The sequence below is a fragment of the Coregonus clupeaformis genome, chromosome 38 (assembly GCF_020615455.1).
Source record: "Coregonus clupeaformis isolate EN_2021a chromosome 38, ASM2061545v1, whole genome shotgun sequence".
Lineage (NCBI taxonomy): Eukaryota > Metazoa > Chordata > Actinopteri > Salmoniformes > Salmonidae > Coregonus > Coregonus clupeaformis.
In genome coordinates, this window is record NC_059229.1 from 2,419,680 (window position 1) to 2,441,433 (window position 21,754).

At 46.5% G+C, this 21,754-nt stretch overlaps 1 protein-coding gene across 2 annotated transcripts in view; it reads left to right on the plus strand.

Annotated features, from left to right (window-relative positions):
• Positions 1-21,754, plus strand: part of mad1l1 (mitotic arrest deficient 1 like 1) — a 114,449-nt gene that overhangs the window by 28,489 nt on the left and 64,206 nt on the right. For both annotated transcript variants that reach the window (XR_006657938.1, XM_045211713.1), the window contains exons 13-15: positions 1,000-1,056; positions 2,100-2,191; positions 6,318-6,408. Coding sequence is in view for 1 of the 2 variants with exons in the window: in XM_045211713.1 (XP_045067648.1) it covers positions 1,000-1,056; positions 2,100-2,191; positions 6,318-6,408 (240 nt within the window). In the remaining variant the exon portion in view is untranslated. The remainder of the gene's footprint in view (positions 1-999; positions 1,057-2,099; positions 2,192-6,317; positions 6,409-21,754) is intronic.

Here is a 21,754-nt window from a genome sequence, read left to right on the forward strand (position 1 = left end):
GGTCAACTGTGTGCTGTTATTTTGAAGTGGAAACGTCTAGGCGCAATAACTGCTCAGCCGTGAAGTGGTAGGCCACACAAGCTCACAGAATGGGACTGCTGAAGTGCGTAGCGCGTAAAAATCATCTGTCCTCGGTTGCAACACTCACTACTGAGTACCAAACTGCCTCTGGAAGCAACGTCAGCACAATAACTGTTCGTCGGGAGCTTCATGAAATGGGTTGCCATGGCCGAGCAGCCACACACAAGCCTAAGATCACTATGCGTAATGCCAAGCGTCGGCTGGAGTGGTGTAAAGCTCGCCGCCATTGGACTCTGGAGCAGTGGAAACGCGTTCTCTGGAGTGATGCATCACGCTTCACCATCTGGCAGTCTGACGGACAAATCTGGGTTTGGCAGATGCCAGGAGAACGCGCTACCTGCCCCAATGCACAGTGCCAACTGTAAAATTTGGTGGAGGAGGAATAATGATCTGGGGCTGTTTTGTCATGGTTCAGCCTAGGCTGAACCATACTTCCAGTTAAGGGAAATCTTAACGCTACAGAATACAATGACATTCTAGACGATTCTGTGCTCCCAACTTTGTGGCAACAGTTTGGGGAAGGCCATTTCCTGTTTCAGCATGACAATGCCCCCGTGCACAAAGCGAGGTCCATACAGAAATGGTTTGTCGAGATCGATGTGGAAGAACTTGACTGTCCTGCACAGATCCCTGACCTCAACCCCATCGAACACCTTTGGGATGAATTGGAACACCGACTGCGAGCCAGGCCTAATTGCCCAACATCAGTGCCCAGCCGACCTCACTAATGCTCTTGTGGCTGAATGGAAGCAAATCCCATCAGCAATGTTCTGACATCTAGTGGAAAGCCTTCCCAGAAGAGTGGAGGCGGTTATATAATATTTCTCTCTCTCTCTCTCTCCCTCTCTCTCTCTCTCACACACACACACACACACACACACAGACACCTTGTCTAAATAGTGTTTTTCTCTTCTGCAGGTTCTGTTGACTACAGCCCAAGAGGAGGCTGGGGCCCTCAAACTACAAGCACAGACTGTGAGTATACACACACCTGTGAAATAAAGCGTGTTATTCCTAGACAGCAGTCGTTTATAACACACACTTGGCTGTTGCTGTTCCTGTTGCCAGGGTAATGTCACCATTGCCGTGGTGATGGGAAGTGACACGTGTGAAATCGTCTCGTCTCGCCACACGCACACACACACATCCTCTCGTCTCCCCACCTTGTGATTACCTCTCCGTCTGAGGAGAGACAGAGGAAGAAGATGAGAGGGGGATGAATAAATGTATCATTCTGTGTCTGAGTGGTGTTGAATCACTAGCCGCATCTCTCCTCTCATCCCTCGTTACCCAGCCATCTCCTTCATTGATTAGTTTAAATCAGAGGATGGGGGGGGATGCGCCTGTGTGCTGTCTGTTTAGAGAATAGTCGAATAGATCATTTAGAGGGAGATGGAAGAGATGGAGTCAGTGGGAAGAAGGGGGAGAGGGAGTCGGTGGGAAGAAGGGAGAGAGGGAGTCAGTGGGAAGAAGGGAGAGAGAGTCAGTGGGAAGAAGGGGGAGAGGGAGTCAGTGGGAAGAAGGGGGAGAGGGAGTCAGTGGGAAGAAGGGGGAGAGGGAGTCAGTGGGAAGAAGGGAGAGAGGGAGTCAGTGGGAAGAAGGGAGAGAGGGAGTCAGTGGGAAGAAGGGAGAGAGGGAGTCAGTGGGAAGAAGGGAGAGAGGGAGTCGGTGGGAAGAAGGGAGAGAGGGAGTCAGTGGGAAGAAGGGAGAGGGAGTCAGTGGGAAGAAGGGAGAGAGGGAGTCAGTGGGAAGAAGGGGGAGAGGGAGTCAGTGGGAAGAAGGGGGAGAGGGAGTCAGTGGGAAGAAGGGAGAGAGGGAGTCAGTGGGAAGAAGGGAGAGAGGGAGTCAGTGGGAAGAAGGGAGAGAGGGAGTCAGTGGGAAGAAGGGAGAGAGGGAGTCAGTGGGAAGAAGGGAGAGAGGGATGGGGGGGGAGGCATCAGTGATTGGATCTGTTTTTATGTTAGTCTAGGTTAATGTTAGTCTAGGTTAATGTTAGTCTCTGTGTGTGTCTGTTCTAGGTGCAGTTGGAGCTGGAGGTTCTGAAGAAGCAGCGAGACTCCGTCGCCGAGGGCAACCCCTTAGTAACAAACGAGGAGGTCAACGCACTCAGGTAACTCACACACACACACACTTAACACCCGTACCAGTAGAGATGTGAAGTAGCTGTATGAATACCATACTGAACCATTTACAGAGAGGAGGAGAGAGAGGGACAGAAAGGGTAGGACTGATGAGACTAAATGATATATAGTGGGGTACACTGGGAGGTTGAGTGAGAGAGGAGAGAATGGAGTGAGTGTAGAGGTCAGACGGCTGGCTAGTGAGTGTAGAGGTCAGACGGCTGGCTAGTGAGTGTAGAGGTCAGACGGCTGGCTAGTGAGTGTAGAGGTCAGGCGGCTGGCTAGTGAGGGGAGAGGTCAGACGGCTGGCTAGTGAGTGTAGAGGTCAGACGGCTGGCTAGTGAGTGTAGAGGTCAGACGGCTGGCTAGTGAGGGGAGAGGTCAGGCGGCTGGCTAGTGAGGGGAGAGGTCAGACGGCTGGCTAGTGAGGGGAGAGGTCAGGCGGCTGGCTAGTGAGGGGAGAGGTCAGGCGGCTGGCTAGTGAGGGGAGAGGTCAGGCGGCTGGCTAGTGAGGGGAGAGGTCAGGCGGCTGGCTAGTGAGTGGAGAGGTCAGGCGGCTGGCTAGTGAGGGGAGAGGTCAGGCGGCTGGCTAGTGAGGGGAGAGGTCAGACGGCTGGCTAGTGAGGGGAGAGGTCAGACGGCTGGCTAGTGAGGGTAGAGGTCAGACGGCTGGCTAGTGAGGGGAGAGGTCAGGCGGCTGGCTAGTGAGGGGAGAGGTCAGACGGCTGGCTAGTGAGGGGAGAGGTCAGGCGGCTGGCTAGTGAGGGTAGAGGTCAGACGGCTGGCTAGTGAGGGGGAGAGGTCAGACGGCTGGCTAGTGAGGGGAGAGGTCAGACGGCTGGCTAGTGAGGGGAGAGGTCAGACGGCTGGCTAGTGAGGGGAGAGGTCAGGCGGCTGGCTAGTGAGGGGAGAGGTCAGGCGGCTGGCTAGTGAGGGGAGAGGTCAGACGGCTGGCTAGTGAGGGGAGAGGTCAGACGGCTGGCTAGTGAGGGGAGAGGTCAGACGGCTGGCTAGTGAGTGGAGAGGTCAGACGGTGTAGCTGTATAGTGATGTATTCATCTAGTGAGACATGACTCTCTGTCTACCTCATCAATATACAGGAAGGGATGGAGAGGAGAGAGGGAGAGGAGAGAGGGAGGGAGGGAGGGAGGGATGGAGAGAGAGAGAGAGAGAGAGAGGGATAGAGGGAGGGAGAGAGGGATAGAGGGAGGGAGGGATGGAGAGAGAGAGAGAGAGAGAGGGAGGGAGAGGAGAGAGGGATAGAGGGAGGGAGGGATGGAGAGAGAGAGAGAGGGATGGAGAGGAGGGAGGGATGGAGAGGAGAGAGGGAGGGAGAGAGAGAGGGAGGGAGGGATGGAGAGAGGGAGGGATGGAGAGAGGGAGGGATGGAGAGAGGGAGGGATGGAGAGAGGGAGGGATGGAGAGATGGAGGGATGGAGAGGAGAGAGGGAGGGATGGAGAGGAGAGAGGGAGGGAGGGAGGGATGGAGAGGAGGGAGGGATGGATGGATGGAGAGGAGGGAGGGATGGAGAGGAGAGAGGGAGGGAGGGATGGAGAGGAGAGAGGGAGGGAGGGAGAGGAGAGAGGGATGGATGGATGGAGAGGAGAGAGGGATGGATGGAGAGGAGGGAGAGGAGAGAGGGATGGATGGATGGATGGAGAGGAGAGAGGGATGGATGGAGAGGAGGGAGGGATGGAGAGGAGGGAGGGAGAGGAGAGAGGGATGGATGGATGGATGGAGAGGAGAGAGGGATGGATGGAGAGGAGGGAGGGATGGAGAGGAGGGAGGGATGGATGGATGGATGGAGAGGAGAGAGAGAGGGATGGATGGATGGAGAGGAGAGAGGGATGGATGGAGAGGAGGGAGGGATGGAGAGGAGGGAGGGAGAGGAGAGAGGGATGGATGGATGGAGAGGAGAGAGGGATGGATGGAGAGGAGGGAGGGATGGATGGATGGATGGAGAGGAGAGAGGGATGGATGGATGGAGAGGAGGGAGGGATGGATGGAGAGGAGAGAGGGATGGATGGAGAGGAGGGAGGGATGGAGAGGAGGGAGGGATGGATGGATGGATGGAGAGGAGAGAGGGATGGAGAGGAGGGAGGGATGGAGAGGAGGGAGAGGGAGGGATGGAGAGGAGGGAGGGATGGAGAGGAGGGAGGGATGGAGAGAGGGAGGGATGGAGAGAGGGAGGGATGGAGAGGAGGGAGGGATGGAGAGGAGGGAGGGATGGATGGAGAGGAGAGAGAGGGAGGGATGGAGAGGAGGGAGGGATGGAGAGAGGGAGAGAGGGATGGAGAGGAGAGAGGGATGGAGAGGAGAGAGGGATGGATGGAGAGGAGAGAGAGGGAGGGATGGAGAGGAGGGAGGGATGGAGAGGAGGAAGGAGGGAGGTTTAGTTTGAGTTGTGGAGAATAATGAGACATGACTCTCTCTTCGCCCCGTCAATATACAGGGAGGCTGGGAGGGATAAATGGAGAAGAGGTTAGTTAGAGGTGGGGGGTGAAAGAGAGGGAGGAGGAGGAGGAGAGAGATGCGAGGTCCACTTAGAGATTGGGAGCGATAGAGAAAGAGGAGAGATGGAGGTCAGACTGGTATGGGGGAGAGGGAGAATAAAGTAGTTGCTAATGTGATGTAGAGTGAAGGGAGACACGAATCCTATCGAGGAAGTCCCCTGACATTACTATCACACTGGAGATCAACGAGCTCACTCAGCTACTAGACACACAGAACGTTAGAACACTCAACTACTAGACACACAGAACGTTAGAACACTCAACTACTAGACACACAGAACGTTAGAACACTCAACTACTAGACACACAGAACGTTAGAACACTCAACTACTAGACACACAGAACGTTAGAACACTCAACTACTAGACACACAGAACGTTAGAACACAAAACTACTAGACACACAGAACGTTAGAACACTCAACTACTAGACACACAGAACTATAGAACATAAAACTATTCATAGGTTGCACCTCGGTCACTGGGTCGCGTCATGCCATCGTTATGAACGTTCTCAAGCTGCCCTCCACCAGCGACGTCATAGTGGTGATAAACCCAGTCATTCTGGACGGAGGCTAACTACTGTTTAGTCTGAATTACACTATAGAGCCTGGAAATACCATCACATTGCTAAAGTAGTAAATCATTTAGTAGGAAATAACTTTGCCAGCATTTATCATGTCGTCAAATTTACTTTAGACAGATGTCAATGTTGTCATTAGCTAGCAAAGTTTGTCAACAATAGCTAACAATGCTAACGTTATACTGCATCTAAAGTCGATCTGGTGACATCAAGATGATGACCAAAGGTTTTCCTACTCATTATTTGGCTCCTGTTGAATGTCTTTGTATTTCCAAGCCACTATAATTCACTTTTGGAGAAATCTTCATCAGCGCTCATTGACAGTGCATGGAGTAGAATGCTCAGTCAGTCCAAAACGAACGTTCAGAACAATATTGGGACGAAACGTGCAACCCATGAATAGAACACCAAACGTTGGAACACAGAACTGTGGAACACAGAACTGTAGAACATAGAAGTGAAGAATGAAGAACATTAGAATGTATGAAGCTGTAGCTTTAGCTAGGTGTCTTGTTGGGTTGTTATATTAGGATTAGATGGTGTTCAGTTCATGTAGTCATGGTGGGCCTCTGTAGCTCAGCTGGTAGAGCATGGCGCTTGTAACGCCAGGGTAGTGGGTTCGATCCCCGGGACCACCCATACGTAAAAATGTATGCACACATGACTGTAAGTCGCTTTGGATAAAAGCGTCTGCTAAATGGCTTATTATTATTATTATTATAATAAGACAATACATCACATTACATCACAATGGACTGACACACACACACAGATGCTTTCCACTTACTTACATTCCTTATGTAAACTACACACTGAACACACAAAGACAGACACACACATTTCCATCAATTACACACGTTGTGATTAGTGTTTCTGTTCCATTACTGCCTGGATATCAAAACAAACATTCAGCTCATTAATGGAGTGGAGACACACACACACACACACACCACTCCATTACACATACAATGATGATCGCTGTTGAGCTCATCTAAGGAGTTAGTGTGTGTGTGTCGGCAGGCTGAAGATTGAGGAGTTGGAGGGAGAGAGACAACGTCTGGAAGAACAGAACAATGTTCTAGAGCTGAGGCTGGAGAGACACAATTTACAGGTACACAGACGTGTGGGTGTGTGTGTGTGGGGGGGGGTGTGTGTGGGTGTGTGTGTGTGGGTGTGTGTGTGTGTGTGCGAGCAGGGCTCGACATACAGGGCTGCTCTCTGGCCCGGCAGGTTTTGGAAACTCACCTTGCCAGTCAATCATCCACGTAAGTGGCCAGTGAAACGAAATATTGGAATAATGCCATTTTCAATCTAGACTAAACTGATTTGATGAAAAAAACCGGATGAATTCCCAAAGCTGTTCATTATGTAGATGATTTGTCACACAGGCGCCGCACACAGCCTAGTTTGAGCTGAATAATCTGTCGGCCAGCAAGAGCCCTCAGCTCTCAAACAACTTGAGATAATCAGAGGGGGCAGCACTGAGCCAGCCTGCAATGACACTTCCTGGAGGAGCTCAAACTGTGCATGCAGTGCTTCCAAAAACTCCATGTAGCAAGATGGCGACATGCTAAAACAACACTTCCTGATCTTAAAATGTGCCACTGAGACTTAGGAAACAATGGGGTGACGTCATCGATGACTTCGTCCATTCTTTTTACGGTCTATGGTTTCGTAGCCAGTTAGCATGCTGAAACAGTCATTTCTAAAGGCTTTCCCCACAACCAAAACCCTCCTTATGAAATGCTGACTGCAGAGTAGTTTTACCTGGCAGAATGTTATCGTGATGATTTGTGTCAACCAGGTGGGCATTTGTTTTGCTAGGTCTGCCATCACATGGTCCTGCCCTGTACGATAGGCTATAGAAACACTGCTAGCCGAACACAACGGTCTCTTGCTCGGTGCGCAATTGAATTAAAGGGAAACTACCTGATCTTTCCCAGATCTAAAAAGTGGTCTCCTGATGTGGTTTTTCTATTAAAAAAAATAGTTTTTTTTTTTTTTTTTTTTTGGAGTGAAAACCTAAAACTAGGAAAACCGGGAAAAACTGAACCGTGAAAAAGAATTTGTCAAACTAAATGGAATTAGTCAACAAGATCAAACCGCTTTTTAAAGAGCTCTACTGTGTCCTGTTCTAAATCACTAACAATAACACTGTTTAGATTGTGCAAAGGTTTGATTTTTTTTCCCTCCAAACAATCAATGTATGATATTGTCAAGTTTAAAATGTGTGTGTGTAGAGGGTCGGTCATTATAGGCTACTTGCTCGGCCCGCAAATGAAAGATTAAATCACCTGCTATAGAAATGATGAGCGCGTCGTCCACTTCCCTGTGAGATCTCCTCTCCACCCCCCGACACCAACAGTCTTTCTATGAGGAGGATGTGTCAGAATGTGTGGGTGATGGGTCCTGAACTCTCTACTGTCTCTGTACTGTCCGTCCCTGTCAAACCAGACCCTGTGTGAGACTGTGTTGGAGTGTCCTGGATATGTAGACAGACAGACTGGGTTGGCGTGTCCTGGATATGTAGACAGACAGACTGTGTTGGAGTGTCCTGGATATGTAGACAGACAGACTGTGTTGGAGTGTCCTGGATATGTAGACAGACAGACTGTGTTGGAGTGTCCTGGATATGTAGACAGACAGACTGTGTTGGAGTGTACTGGATATGTAGACAGACAGACTGTGTTGGAGTGTACTGGATATGTAGACAGACAGACTGTGTTGGAGTGTCCTGGATATGTAGACAGACAGACTGTGTTGGCGTGTCCTGGATATGTAGACAGACAGACTGTGTTGGAGTGTCCTGGATATGTAGACAGACAGACTGTGTTGGAGTGTCCTGGATATGTAGACAGACAGACTGTGTTGGAGTGTCCTGGATATGTAGACAGACAGACTGTGTTGGCGTGTCCTGGATATGTAGACAGACAGACTGTGTTGGAGTGTCCTGGATATGTAGACAGACAGACTGTGTTGGCGTGTCCTGGATATGTAGACAGACAGACTGTGTTGGAGTGTACTGGATATGTAGACAGACAGACTGTGTTGGAGTGTCCTGGATATGTAGACAGACAGACTGTGTTGGAGTGTACTGGATATGTAGACAGACAGACTGGGTTGGAGTGTCCTGGATATGTAGACAGACAGACTGTGTTGGAGTGTCCTGGATATGTAGACAGACAGACTGTGTTGGAGTGTCCTGGATATGTAGACAGACAGACTGTGTTGGAGTGTCCTGGATATGTAGACAGACAGACTGTGTTGGAGTGTCCTGGATATGTAGACAGACAGACTGTGTTGGAGTGTCCTGGATATGTAGACAGACAGACTGTGTTGGAGTGTCCTGGATATGTAGACAGACAGACTGTGTTGGAGTGTCCTGGATATGTAGACAGACAGACTGTGTTGGAGTGTACTGGATATGTAGACAGACAGACTGTGTTGGAGTGTCCTGGATATGTAGACAGACAGACTGTGTTGGAGTGTACTGGATATGTAGACAGACAGACTGTGTTGGAGTGTACTGGATATGTAGACAGACAGACTGTGTTGGAGTGTACTGGATATGTAGACAGACAGACTGTGTTGGAGTGTACTGGATATGTAGACAGACAGACTGTGTTGGAGTGTACTGGATATGTAGACAGACAGACTGTGTTGGAGTGTACTGGATATGTAGACAGACAGACTGTGTTGGAGTGTACTGGATATGTAGACAGACAGACTGTGTTGGAGTGTCCTGGATATGTAGACAGACAGACTGGGTTCAGTTTGATAGGTGACACACTGAGACAGACATAGACAGTAGAACATCATTACTTTCCCACGGTTGACAATGACATGGGAACAAGTGCTGTATTGGCCATGGAAGAAAGGCTTGACAGACTGACACACAGACAGAGGGAACAGTGTCTTTGGTGGCGGGTCTGTCTCTCTGCCTCAATTGCTCTCTCTCCCTCTCTCCTCTCTCTCCCCATCTATCCCTCTCTCCTTTTCTCTTTCCCTCTTTCCCTCCCTCTCTCCCTCTCTCCTTCTATCCCTCCCTCCCTCCCTCCCCCCTTCTCTCTCTCCCTCTCTCCTCTCTCTCCCTATCCCTCCCTCCCTCCCTATCTATCCCTCTCTCTCTTTCCCTCCCTCTCTCCTTCTCTCTTTACCTCTCTCCTTCACCTCCCTCTCTCCCTCCCTCCCTCCCTCCCTCCCTCCCCTCTCTCCCTATCTATCTATCCCTCTCTCCTTCTCTCTTTATTTCCCTCTCCTTCTCTTTCCCTCTCTCCCTCTCTCCCTCCTTCTCTCGCTCCCTCTCTCCCTCTCCCTATCAATCCCTCTCTCCCTCTCTCTCTCTCGATCTCTCTCTCAGCTACTGCAGCCAAGGAGAACATGGGCCTCATTTCAATGTAAAGGTCTTTATTGGGAAACATATGTTTACATGGCCATATCAAGTTAAATAGAAAATAATCAGAAATGAACAGTAACCAGACATTTCAAATGTCATGTCTATATGCAGTGTTGTAACAATGTGCAAATGGTGTTAGTTCTTCACTGATTGCCCTTTTCTTGTGGCAACAGGTCACAAATCTTGCTGCTGTGATGTCACACTGTGGTATTTCACCCAATAGATATGGGAGTTTATCAATATTGGGGGGGGGTTTTCAAATTTTTTGTGCGTTTGTGTAATCTGAGGGAAGTATGTATCTCTAATATGGTCATACATTTGGCAGTAGGTTAGGAAGTGCATCTCAGTTTCCACCTCATTTTGTGGGCCGTGTGCACATAGCCTGTCTTCTCTTGAGAGCCAGGTCTGCCTACGGCAGCCTTTCTCAATAGCAAGGCTATGCTCACTGAGTTTGTACATAGTCAAAGCTTTCCTTAATTTTGGGTCAGTCACAGTGGTCAGGTATTCTGCCACTGTGTACTCTCTGTTTAGGGCCAAATAGCATTCCAGTTTGCTCTGTTTTTTTGGTGAAATTCTTTCCAATGTGTCAAGTAATTCTCTTTTTGTTTTCTCATGATTTGGTTGGGTCTAATTGTGTTGCTGTCCTGGGGCTCTGTGGGGTCTGTTTGTGTTTGTGAACAGAGCCCCAGGACCAGCTTACTTAGGGGACTCTTCTCCAGGTTCATCTCTCTGTAGGTGATGGCTTTGTTATGGAAGGTTTGGGAATCGCTTCCTTTTAGGTGGTTGTAGAATCTCTCATTCACTCACTCACTCACTCACTCACTCACTCACTCTCCTCTCTTTTCTCAGTCTTTCACTGTGGTTCATCACACACACATATATCATCTAATCCTGCCTCTCACATCTCACCAAGTTTCTAAACTACCTCTCTATTTAGACCTGATCCCCTTCTCTTTTAAATTGGCTGGAGGTGTTGGCTCAGCTGTGTGTGTGTGTGTGTTACGGTAGTGTGTGCGCGCGGTCTCTCCCCCAGCTCGCAGGAGTGATGTGCTTTTGGTCCGCCAATGAAGTGTCTTTGTTCCAGCGAGGGGCTTGTGGTTCTTCATGCTTGACAATTGGTTTGTGTGAGAGATAGTAAATCCAATGTGTTTAGAGTGGGACAGACCGGGTGATTTTTAGGGTCTATTACGGTAGAGTGTCTAGGGACCTTCAGAATGGGAATCCAATGATGAAGCAGGTATCAGTAACTAACTGATTTCACTGGCCGCCTTTGATCATAGCTGCGGCTATCACGACCTTGAATGTCTAAAGAATGTCTCAATTGTTACTCAAAGTGGACAAACTAGTTTCAACTAGGGCTGTGGCGGTCATGACATTTTGTCAGCCGGTGATTGTCAAGCAAATAACTGCCGGTCTCACGGTAATTGGCCGTTAATTAACATAAACAAATGTAGCATCTCCTGGCTTCCACCCATAGCCTACAAGCCACTGATGCAGACCTTTGGAACATCTACATTTAAAAAAAGTATAATAAATCCATGTAATATAGCCTACACCATCACAACAAAATCCATTATTTATTTTAGACAGGTCTAAAGAAACATGATATGAAGAAAATGTTGTCTATTTCAGAAGAGCAGAATAGCATACTCTGAGTTGTCCTTATGTTAGGCCCTGATCTGGCTGTGGGCTACACTAGTTCATTTAGCAGACAAGACTTGCTTAGAATTCCGTGGCATTATTTTATATTTTATAGTATGAAGAATATAATTGAACAAAGCTGAATAAAATAGAAAGGATATTTTCTCCAAACGATTTGAGGGAGTGCGCACATGCGGTTAACAAAAACAGATACTCCTATATGCTTAATTTAGAGTTATTTATGCAACTTTAATTCTGATACAACTGTTGGGCTATATGTTTTGATTTTTAATACATTTCATGGCTGCATGATGCAACTCTAATGATGATTTGAAAAAAGTTCCCACAGTTTTTTGTTTTTTTTGTGCCCACTGTACAGACTACATCAGTCTCTCATTCACAATTTGACAAGCACTTGATAATGCCTCGAATTTCTCGTTGGCATTCCCTTTGTGTGAAAGTAATTCCCCCTAAAAAAAAAAGAAATCCATGCCTTTTGAGGCCAGTGGCCGTTGTGCCCTGGGGCTGAATATAATAATTATAATTCCCTTCTCCTGGCTGCGTGCCGAAGCACCTCTCACTCACATGGCTCTCCGTCACGTGATCGGGTCTTTCTCACAGGCTACAAGTGAAGACTGACACATCGGGGACGCAACCGCATCCTTATCCAATTCCTAGGCGCGCATATTGAAGTTATTGGAAGAACTGTCTACATTTGCTTTTCACCAGCCAACAAGATGAGTCGGCCTAACGAACAGCAAAAGCACTAGCCTATGTCAATCTACTATCCCCCATAGTACAAAAGTCGACCTATTCTATTCTGTGCGATAAATATATATTCCAAACATAGTCTGGTACAGTTGTGGGATGCGACAGATCCCAAATTAATACAACCACTAGCATCAAAAAACCTGTTTTAAGCAATGAGCCTGACTCAACAGATGAGAACGTTTAGCCTAAAATGTTGATAAACTATTAGGCTATTTCTTCCCATTATAAGCACAGCAATGCACACACAGCAGTAGGCTAGAAGCGCGAATGTTCCATTAGCAGGAAACACCATTCTCAAAAGTGACCACAAATGTGATTATGCATGTAAAGCTTTTATTATATTTTTCACCATAAAAAATGCACCTTTTATCTTCCCCAAACTTGAAAGTCCCGCGCTGCGTATGTATTTAGACTCCACACCAGTTGTAAAGTGGATTAATGTCCTTCATTTTAAGAAGTTATTTTGCCACTTTAATTGTGATACAAACCTTTATCAAAACATATATTGTGCATTCGGAAAGTATTCAGACCCCTTGACTTTTTCCACATTTTGTTACGTTACAGCCTTATTCTAAAATTGATTTGTTTTTTTTCTCTCATCAATCTACACACAATAACCCATAATGACCAAGCAAAAACAGGCTTTTATAATTTTTTGCAAATGTGTGTATACAGTGAGGGAAAAAAGTATTTGATCACCTGCTGATTTTGTACGTTTTCCCACTGACAAAGAAATGATCAGGCTATAATTTTAATGGTAGGTTTATTTGAACAGTGAGAGACAGAATAACAACAAAAAAATCCAGAAAAACGCATGTCAAAAATGTTATAACTTAATTTGCATTTTAATGAGGGAAATAAGTATTTGACCCCCTCTCAATCAGAAAGATTTCTGGCTCCCAGGTGTCTTTTATACAGGTAACGAGCTGAGATTAGGAGCACACTCTTAAAGGGAGTGCTCCTAATCTCAGCTTGTTACCTGTATAAAAGACACCTGTCCACAGAAGCAATCAATCAATCAGATTCCAAACTCTCCACCATGGCCAAGACCAAAGAGCTCTCCAAGGATGTCAGAGACAAGATTGTAGACCTACACAAGGCTGGAATAGGCTACAAGACCATCGCCAAGCAGCTTGGTGAGAAGGTGACAACAGTTGGTGCGATTATTCGCAAATGGAAGAAACACAAAAGCACTGTCAATCTCCCTCGGCCTGGGGCTCCATGCAAGATCTCACCTTGTGGAGTTGCAATGATCATGAGAACGGTGAGGAATCAGCCCAGAACTACATGGGAGGATCTTGTCAATGAAGCAACCCGAAGCAACTCATGCGTTGTCTTGGCTGTGTGCTTAGGGTCGTTGTCCTGTTGGAAGGTGAACCTTCGCCCCAGTCTGAGGTCCTGAGCGCTCTGGAGCAGGTTTTCATCAAGGATCTCTCTGTACTTTGCTCCGTTCATCTTTTCCTCAATCCTGACTAGTCTCTGCCACTGAAAAACATCCCCATAGCATGATGCTGCCACCACCATGCTTCACCGTAGGGATGGTGCCAGGCTTCCTCCAGACGTGACACTTGGCATTCAGGCCAAATTGTTCAATCTTGGTTTCATCAGACCAGAGAATCTTGTTTCTCATGGTCTGAAAGTCCTTTGCGGTCTTTTGGAGTGAGCTGTCGTGCCTTTTACTGAGGAGTGGCATCCGTCTGGCCACTCTAACATAAAGGCCTGATTTGGTGGAGTGCTGCAGAGATGGTTGTCCTTCTGGAAGGTTCTCCCAACTCCACAGAGGAACTCTGGAGCTCTGTCAGAGTGACCATCAGGTTCTAGGTCACCTCCCGGACCAAGGCATTCTCCCCTGATTGCTCAGTTTGGATGAGCGACCAGCTCTAGGAAGAGTCTTGGTGGTTCCAAACTTCTTCCATTTAAGAATAATGGCGGCCACTGTGTTCTTGGGGACCTTCAATGCTGCAGAAATGTTTTGGTACCCTTCCCCAGATCTGTGCCTTAACACAATCCTGTCTCAGAGCTCTACAGACAATTCCTTCGACCTCATGGCTTGGTTTTTGCTCTGACATGCACTGTCAACTGTGGGACTGTATATAGACAGGTGTGTTGTTTTCCAAATCATGTCAGATCAATTGAATTTACCACAGGTGGACTCCAATCAAGTTGTAGAAACATCTCAAGGATGATCAATGGAAACAGGATGCACCTGAGCTCAATTTCGAGTCTCATAGCAAAGGGTCTGAATACATATGTAAAATAAGGTATTTCGGTTTTTTATTTTTAATGCTTTTGCAAACATTTCTAAAAACCTGTTTTTCGCTTTGTCATTATGGGGTATTGTGTGTAGATTGATGAGGGGGGGGGGGAATAATTTTATCCATTTTAGAATAAGGCTGTAACGTAACAAAATGTGGAAAAAGTGAAGTGTTCTGAATACTTTCCGAATGCACTGTAGGTCTATGGCCTACGCTACATGAGGTGCGACTGATTAGAAAAAGTAAACAAAAAAAAGCATGCGCTGTTTCTTGCCTTAAACTGGGCATCATTCACAAGTGATAGGCTAATATTGTCTCCCATCACACTATTCTTGATTTAATCCTGTCTTTACATATACTAAATAAAATATGTGTGAAATTTGTTTTGATTTAGAATGGACCATTATCATGCACCTGAATCGAAACGGGCAGCTGAAAAAAATCGATGAACTTAAATAGCAAATGGAGGACGCTTTTCCTGTGGTTCATTTTCAGCCAGCCAGGTAGGCTATACTCCTCTTGAAAAGAGAAGCAATGTGGGTAATATTAGGAAAGTTGAGAAATAAATATAGTAGGCCTAGCCTATAGAAAGCTGATGGGATCCTCATTTTAATAGAGGCCATCACTCTGTTTTCTCACCGAATTGCGTAGCCTATAGAAATGTTGTGCAACATGGGCTCATGGGCTCTCATGAAGTGTTTGATTAGATTTTAGATGACATTTGCATTGATGTCAGAGTGATTAGAGGGACAATAGAGTGCTGAGTACCAGGCAGTTATCAAGTTTGGTAGGCTACTAATGACCATCAGCAGCATCAGAGCTTGGAGAAGCCTAATTACCGTGACTAAACGGTCACGTGGAATTTGACTGCCATCATGCCTCGTGACCGCCGGTGTGGCGGTAATATGGTCACCGTATCAGCCCTAGTTTCAACTGAACTCATCCTCTCTGTGTGTGTGTGGATCTTAATAGAATCAGTCCTACTGTTGTCCCAGTCCTGATGGTCCCTAAAGCCACACAGAGATTAGATTCCCTATTCCACAGCAGTGATGTGATGGGACACTATCAACTAAATAGCATTTTAGATTAGACTGCTAGTTTAGAGTCTGGGTACTTATTTAGAAGACCTTCACATTGTCTGAGGTAGACATGAAGGGTAGCTTTTCCTCTCACTTTCTGTCTCTGTCACACAGACACTTCCTTTCCGTGTGTTCTGGTTACACAGACACTTCCTGCCCCTGTGTTCTGGTTACACAGACACTTCCCGCCCCTGTGTTCTGGTTACACAGACACTTCCCGCCCCTGTGTTCTGGTTACACAGACACTTCCCGCCCCTGTGTTCTGGATACACAGACACTTCCCGCCCCTGTGTTCTGGATACACAGACACTTCCCGCCCCTGTGTTCTGGATACACAGACACTTCCCGCCCCTGTGTTCTGGATACACAGACACTTCCCGTCCCTGTGTTCTGGATACACAGACACTTCCCGCCCCTGTGTTCTGGTTACACAGACACTTCCCGCCCCTGTGTTCTGGTTACACAGACACTTCCCGCCCCTGTGTTCTGGTTACACAGACACTTCCCGCCTCTGTGTTCTGGTTACACAGACACTTCCCGCCCCTGTGTTCTGGTTACACAGACACTTCCCGCCCCTGTGTTCTGGTTACACAGACACTTCCCGCCCCTGTGTTCTGGTTACACAGACACTTCCCGCCCCTGTGTTCTGGTTACACAGACACTTCCCGCCCCTGTGTTCTGGTTACACAGACACTTCCTGCCCCTGTGTTCTGGTTACACAGACACTTCCCGCCCCTGTGTTCTGGTTACACAGACACTTCCCGCCCCTGTGTTCTGGTTACACTTCCCGCCCCTGTGTTCTGGGTACACAGACACTTCCCGCCCCTGTGTTCTGGTCACACAGACACTTCCCGCCCCTGTGTTCTGGTCACACAGACACTTCCCGCCCCTGTGTTCTGGTCACACAGACACTTCCCGCCCCTGTGTTCTGGTCACACAGACACTTCCCGCCCATGTGTTCTGGTCTCACAGACACTTCCTGCCCCTGTGTTCTGGTCTAATTTTCAGATCTTTCTGGCCTCCAGTTCCAAACCATTTTGTAACAGTTCCTGTGAGCTCTCTCCTCTTCATCTCTCTCCTCTTCATCTCTCTCTTCATCTCTCTCCTCTTCATCTCTCTCTTCTCTCACTCATTAAGAGAGAAAAGATGAAGATGTTCCGCTCTACTTATTAAGATCACAAATGACACTGTAGGAGACTTGGCTTTCCTTTCTTCTTTAAAGGCAGTAGGGGAAACACAGGAATCACACACACACACACACACACACACATACATACCCCCATACTCCGACACACACACACACATACTCCGACACACACACACACACACACACCCCGACACACACACACATTCTTCCATTTGTGACTGGGTTTCTCCAATTAGCGTAGGCGGACGTTCTAAAGCAGAACGTTATCAAGCTTTACTAAAATGCGCCAACCGTGACACAGCCTCTATGGTTTTACATGTCTGTGTTTTAGATGAATGCGCCAACCGTGACACAGCCTCTATGGTTTTACATGTCTGTGTTTTAGATGGATGCACCAACCCAGACACAGCCTCTATGGTTTTACATGTCTGTGTTTTAGATGAATGCACCAACCGTGACACAGCCTCTATGGTTTTACATGTCTGTGTTTTAGATGAATGCGCCAACCGTGACACAGCCTCTATGGTTTTACATGTCTGTGTTTTAGATGGATGCACCAACCCAGACACAGCCTCTATGGTTTTACATGTCTGTGTTTTAGATGGATGCACCAACCCAGACACAGCCTCTATGGTTTTACATGTCTGTGTTTTAGATGGATGCACCAACCCAGACACAGCCTCTATGGTTTTACATGTCTGTGTTTTAGATGGATGCACCAACCCAGACACAGCCTCTATGGTTTTACATGTCTGTGTTTTAGATGGATGCACCAACCCAGACACAGCCTCTATGGTTTTACATGTCTGTGTTTTAGATGGATGCACCAACCCAGACACAGCCTCTATGGTTTTACATGTCTGTGTTTTAGATGAATGCACCAACCGTGACACAGCCTCTATGGTTTTACATGTCTGTGTTTTAGATGAATGCACCAACCGTGACACAGCCTCTATGGTTTTACATGTCTGTGTTTTAGATGAATGCACCAACCGTGACACAGCCTCTATGGTTTTACATGTCTGTGTTTTAGATGAATGCGCCAACCGTGACACAGCCTCTATGGTTTTACATGGCTGTGTTTTAGATGGAGGTTTTATTGGTTACTTATGAATGAGTAACTTACCTTTCCTCTACACCCCACTGAACTGGAACTAGATAGAGCATTTGGTTTTCTGTCTAGGTGTGTGTAAGAGAGAGGAGAGAGGGATGTGAGCGAGCGAGGGGGAAAATGTGTTATAGTGTAGTTTTCAGTTTGTCTTCTCCAGGCCTGTCATGTTTATGATGCACGTCTTCCTTGTAAAAACAGATAATGGCCACTTTTAATACTGCTGGGGCACATCATCAAACACACAGACGCACACCGCGACACAGACGCACACCGCGACACAGACGCATGTTCTGCTAAGCCTCAGGGCATTTTGTCTTATTATCAGAGAAGAAAAACTTGCTCACGCTTTCCTTCACCCCCTCACTCTCTCTCTCTCTCTCTCTCTCGCTTTCTCACTCCTTCCTTCCCTCCTTCCCTCGGTTCATATACTGTAGCCCAGACCTGACCTTCCTAGAATAGGAGTGACTAAACAGGAGCAGTGTTTAATATTGTAGCCCAGACCTGACCTTCCTAGAATAGCAGTGACTAAATAGGGACAGTGTTTAATATTGTAGCCCAGACCGGACCTTCCTAGAATAGCAGTGACTAAACAGGAACAGTGTTTAATATTGTAGCCCCGACCTGAACTTCCTAGAATAGCAGTGACTAAACAGGAACAGTGTTTAATATTGTAGCCCAGACCTGACCTTCCTAGAATATAGGAGTGACTAAACAGGGACAGTGTTTAATATTGTAGTCCAGACCTGACCTTCCTAGAATAGGAGTGACTAAACAGGAGCAGTGTTTTATATTGTAGCCCAGACCTGACCTTCCTAGAATAGGAGTGACTAAACAGGAACAGTGTTTTTTAATATTGTAGCCCAGACCTGACCTTCCTAGAATAGGAGTGAGTAAACAGGAACAGTGTTTTTTAATATATAGCCCAGACCTGACCTTCCTAGAATAGGAGTGACTAAACAGGAACGGTGTTTAATATTGTAGCCCCGACCTGAACTTCCTAGAATAGGAGTGACTAAACAGGAACAGTGTTTAATATGTAGCCCAGACCTGACCTTCCTAGAATAGGAGTGACTAAACAGGAACAGTGTTTTATATTGTAGCCCAGACCTTCCTAGAATAGGAGTGATTAAACAGGAACAGTGTTTAATATTGTAGCCCCGACCTGAACTTCCTAGAATAGGAGTGACTAAACAGGAACAGTGTTTTATATTGTAGCCCACACCTGACCTTCCTAGAATAGGAGTGACTAAACAGGAACAGTGTTTTTTAATATATAGCCCAGACCTGACCTCCCTAGAATAGGAGTGACTAAACAGGAACAGTGTTTAATATTGTAGCCCAGACCTGACCTTCCTAGAATAGGAGTGACTAAACAGGAACAGTGTTTTATATTGTAGCCCAGACCTTCCTAGAATAGGAGTGACTAAACAGGAACAGTGTTTTATATTGTAGCCCAGACCTTCCTAGAATAGGAGTGATTAAACAGGAACAGTGTTTAATATTGTAGCCCCGACCTGAACTTCCTAGAATAGGAGTGACTAAACAGGAACAGTGTTTTATATTGTAGCCCAGACCTTCCTAGAATAGGAGTGATTAAACAGGAACAGTGTTTAATATTGTAGCCCCGACCTGAACTTCCTAGAATAGGAGTGACTAAACAGGAACAGTGTTTTATATTGTAGCCCAGACCTGACCTTCCTAGAATAGGAGTGACTAAACAGGAACAGTGTTTTATATTGTAGCCCAGACCTTCCTAGAATAGGAGTGATTAAACAGGAACAGTGTTTAATATTGTAGCCCCGACCTGAACTTCCTAGAATAGGAGTGACTAAACAGGAACAGTGTTTTATATTGTAGCCCAGACCTTCCTAGAATAGGAGTGATTAAACAGGAACAGTGTTTAATATTGTAGCCCCGACCTGAACTTCCTAGAATAGGAGTGACTAAACAGGAACAGTGTTTTATATTGTAGCCCACACCTGACCTTCCTAGAATAGGAGTGACTAAACAGGAACAGTGTTTTTTAATATATAGCCCAGACCTGACCTCCCTAGAATAGGAGTGACTAAACAGGAACAGTGTTTAATATTGTAGCCCAGACCTGACCTTCCTAGAATAGGAGTGACTAAACAGGAACAGTGTTTTATATTGTAGCCCAGACCTTCCTAGAATAGGAGTGACTAAACAGGAACAGTGTTTTATATTGTAGCCCAGACCTTCCTAGAATAGGAGTGATTAAACAGGAACAGTGTTTAATATTGTAGCCCCGACCTGAACTTCCTAGAATAGGAGTGACTAAACAGGAACAGTGTTTTATATTGTAGCCCAGACCTTCCTAGAATAGGAGTGATTAAACAGGAACAGTGTTTAATATTGTAGCCCCGACCTGAACTTCCTAGAATAGGAGTGACTAAACAGGAACAGTGTTTTATATTGTAGCCCAGACCTGACCTTCCTAGAATAGGAGTGACTAAACAGGAACAGTGTTTTATATTGTAGCCCAGACCTTCCTAGAATAGGAGTGATTAAACAGGAACAGTGTTTAATATTGTAGCCCCGACCTGAACTTCCTAGAATAGGAGTGACTAAACAGGAACAGTGTTTTATATTGTAGCCCAGACCTTCCTAGAATAGGAGTGATTAAACAGGAACAGTGTTTAATATTGTAGCCCCGACCTGAACTTCCTAGAATAGGAGTGACTAAACAGGAACAGTGTTTTTTAATATACAGTGGGGAAAAAAAGTATTTAGTCAGCCACCAATTGTGCAAGTTCTCCCACTTAAAAAGATGAGAGAGGCCTGTAATTTTCATCATAGGTACACGTCAACAATGACAGACAAAATGAGGAAAAAAAATCCAGAAAATCACATTGTAGGATTTTTTATGAATTTATTTGCAAATTATGGTGGAAAATAAGTATTTAGTCAATAACAAAAGTTTCTCAATACTTTGTTATATACCCTTTGTTGGCAATGACACAGGTCAAACGTTTTCTGTAAGTCTTCACAAGGTTTTCATACACTGTTGCTGGTATTTTGGCCCATTCCTCCATGCAGATCTCCTCTAGAGCAGTGATGTTTTGGGGCTGTCGCTGGGCAACACGGACTTTCAACTCCCGCCAAAGATTTTCTATGGGGTTGAGATCTGGAGACTGGCTAGGCCACTCCAGGACCTTGAAATGCTTCTTACGAAGCCACTCCTTCGTTGCCCGGGCGGTGTGTTTGGGATCATTGTCATGCTGAAAGACCCAGCCACGTTTCATCTTCAATGCCCTTGCTGGTGGAAGGAGGTTTTCACTCAAAATCTCACGATACATGGCCCCATTCATTATTTCCTTTACACGGATCAGTCGTCCTGGTCCCTTTGCATAAAAACAGCCCCAAAGCATGATGTTTCCACCCCCATGCTTCACAGTAGGTATGGTGTTCTTTGGATGCAACTCAGCATTCTTTGTCCTCCAAACACGACGAGTTGAGTTTTTACCAAAAAGTTTCATCTGACCATATGACATTCTCCCAATCCTCTTCTGGATCATCCAAATGCACTCTAGCAAACTTCAGACGGGCCTGGACATGTACTGGCTTAAGCAGGGGGACACGTCTGTCACTGCAGGATTTGAGTCCCTGGCGGCGTAGTGTGTTACTGATGGTAGGCTTTGTTACTTTGGTCCCAGCTCTCTGCAGGTCATTCACTAGGTCCCCCCGTGTGGTTCTGGGATTTTTGCTCACCGTTCTTGTGATCATTTTGACCCCACGGGGTGAGATCTTGCGTGGAGCCCCAGATCGAGGGAGATTATCAGTGGTCTTGTATGTCTTCCATTTCCTAATAATTGCTCCCACAGTTGATTTCTTCAAACCAAGCTGCTTACCTATTGCAGATTCAGTCTTCCCAGCCTGGTGCAAGTCTACAATTTTGTTTCTGGTGTCCTTTGACAGCTCTTTGGTCTTGGCCATAGTGGAGTTTGGAGTGTGACTGTTTGAGGTTGTGGACAGGTGTCTTTTATACTGATAACAAGTTCAAACAGGTGCCATTAATACAAGTAACGAGTGGAGGACA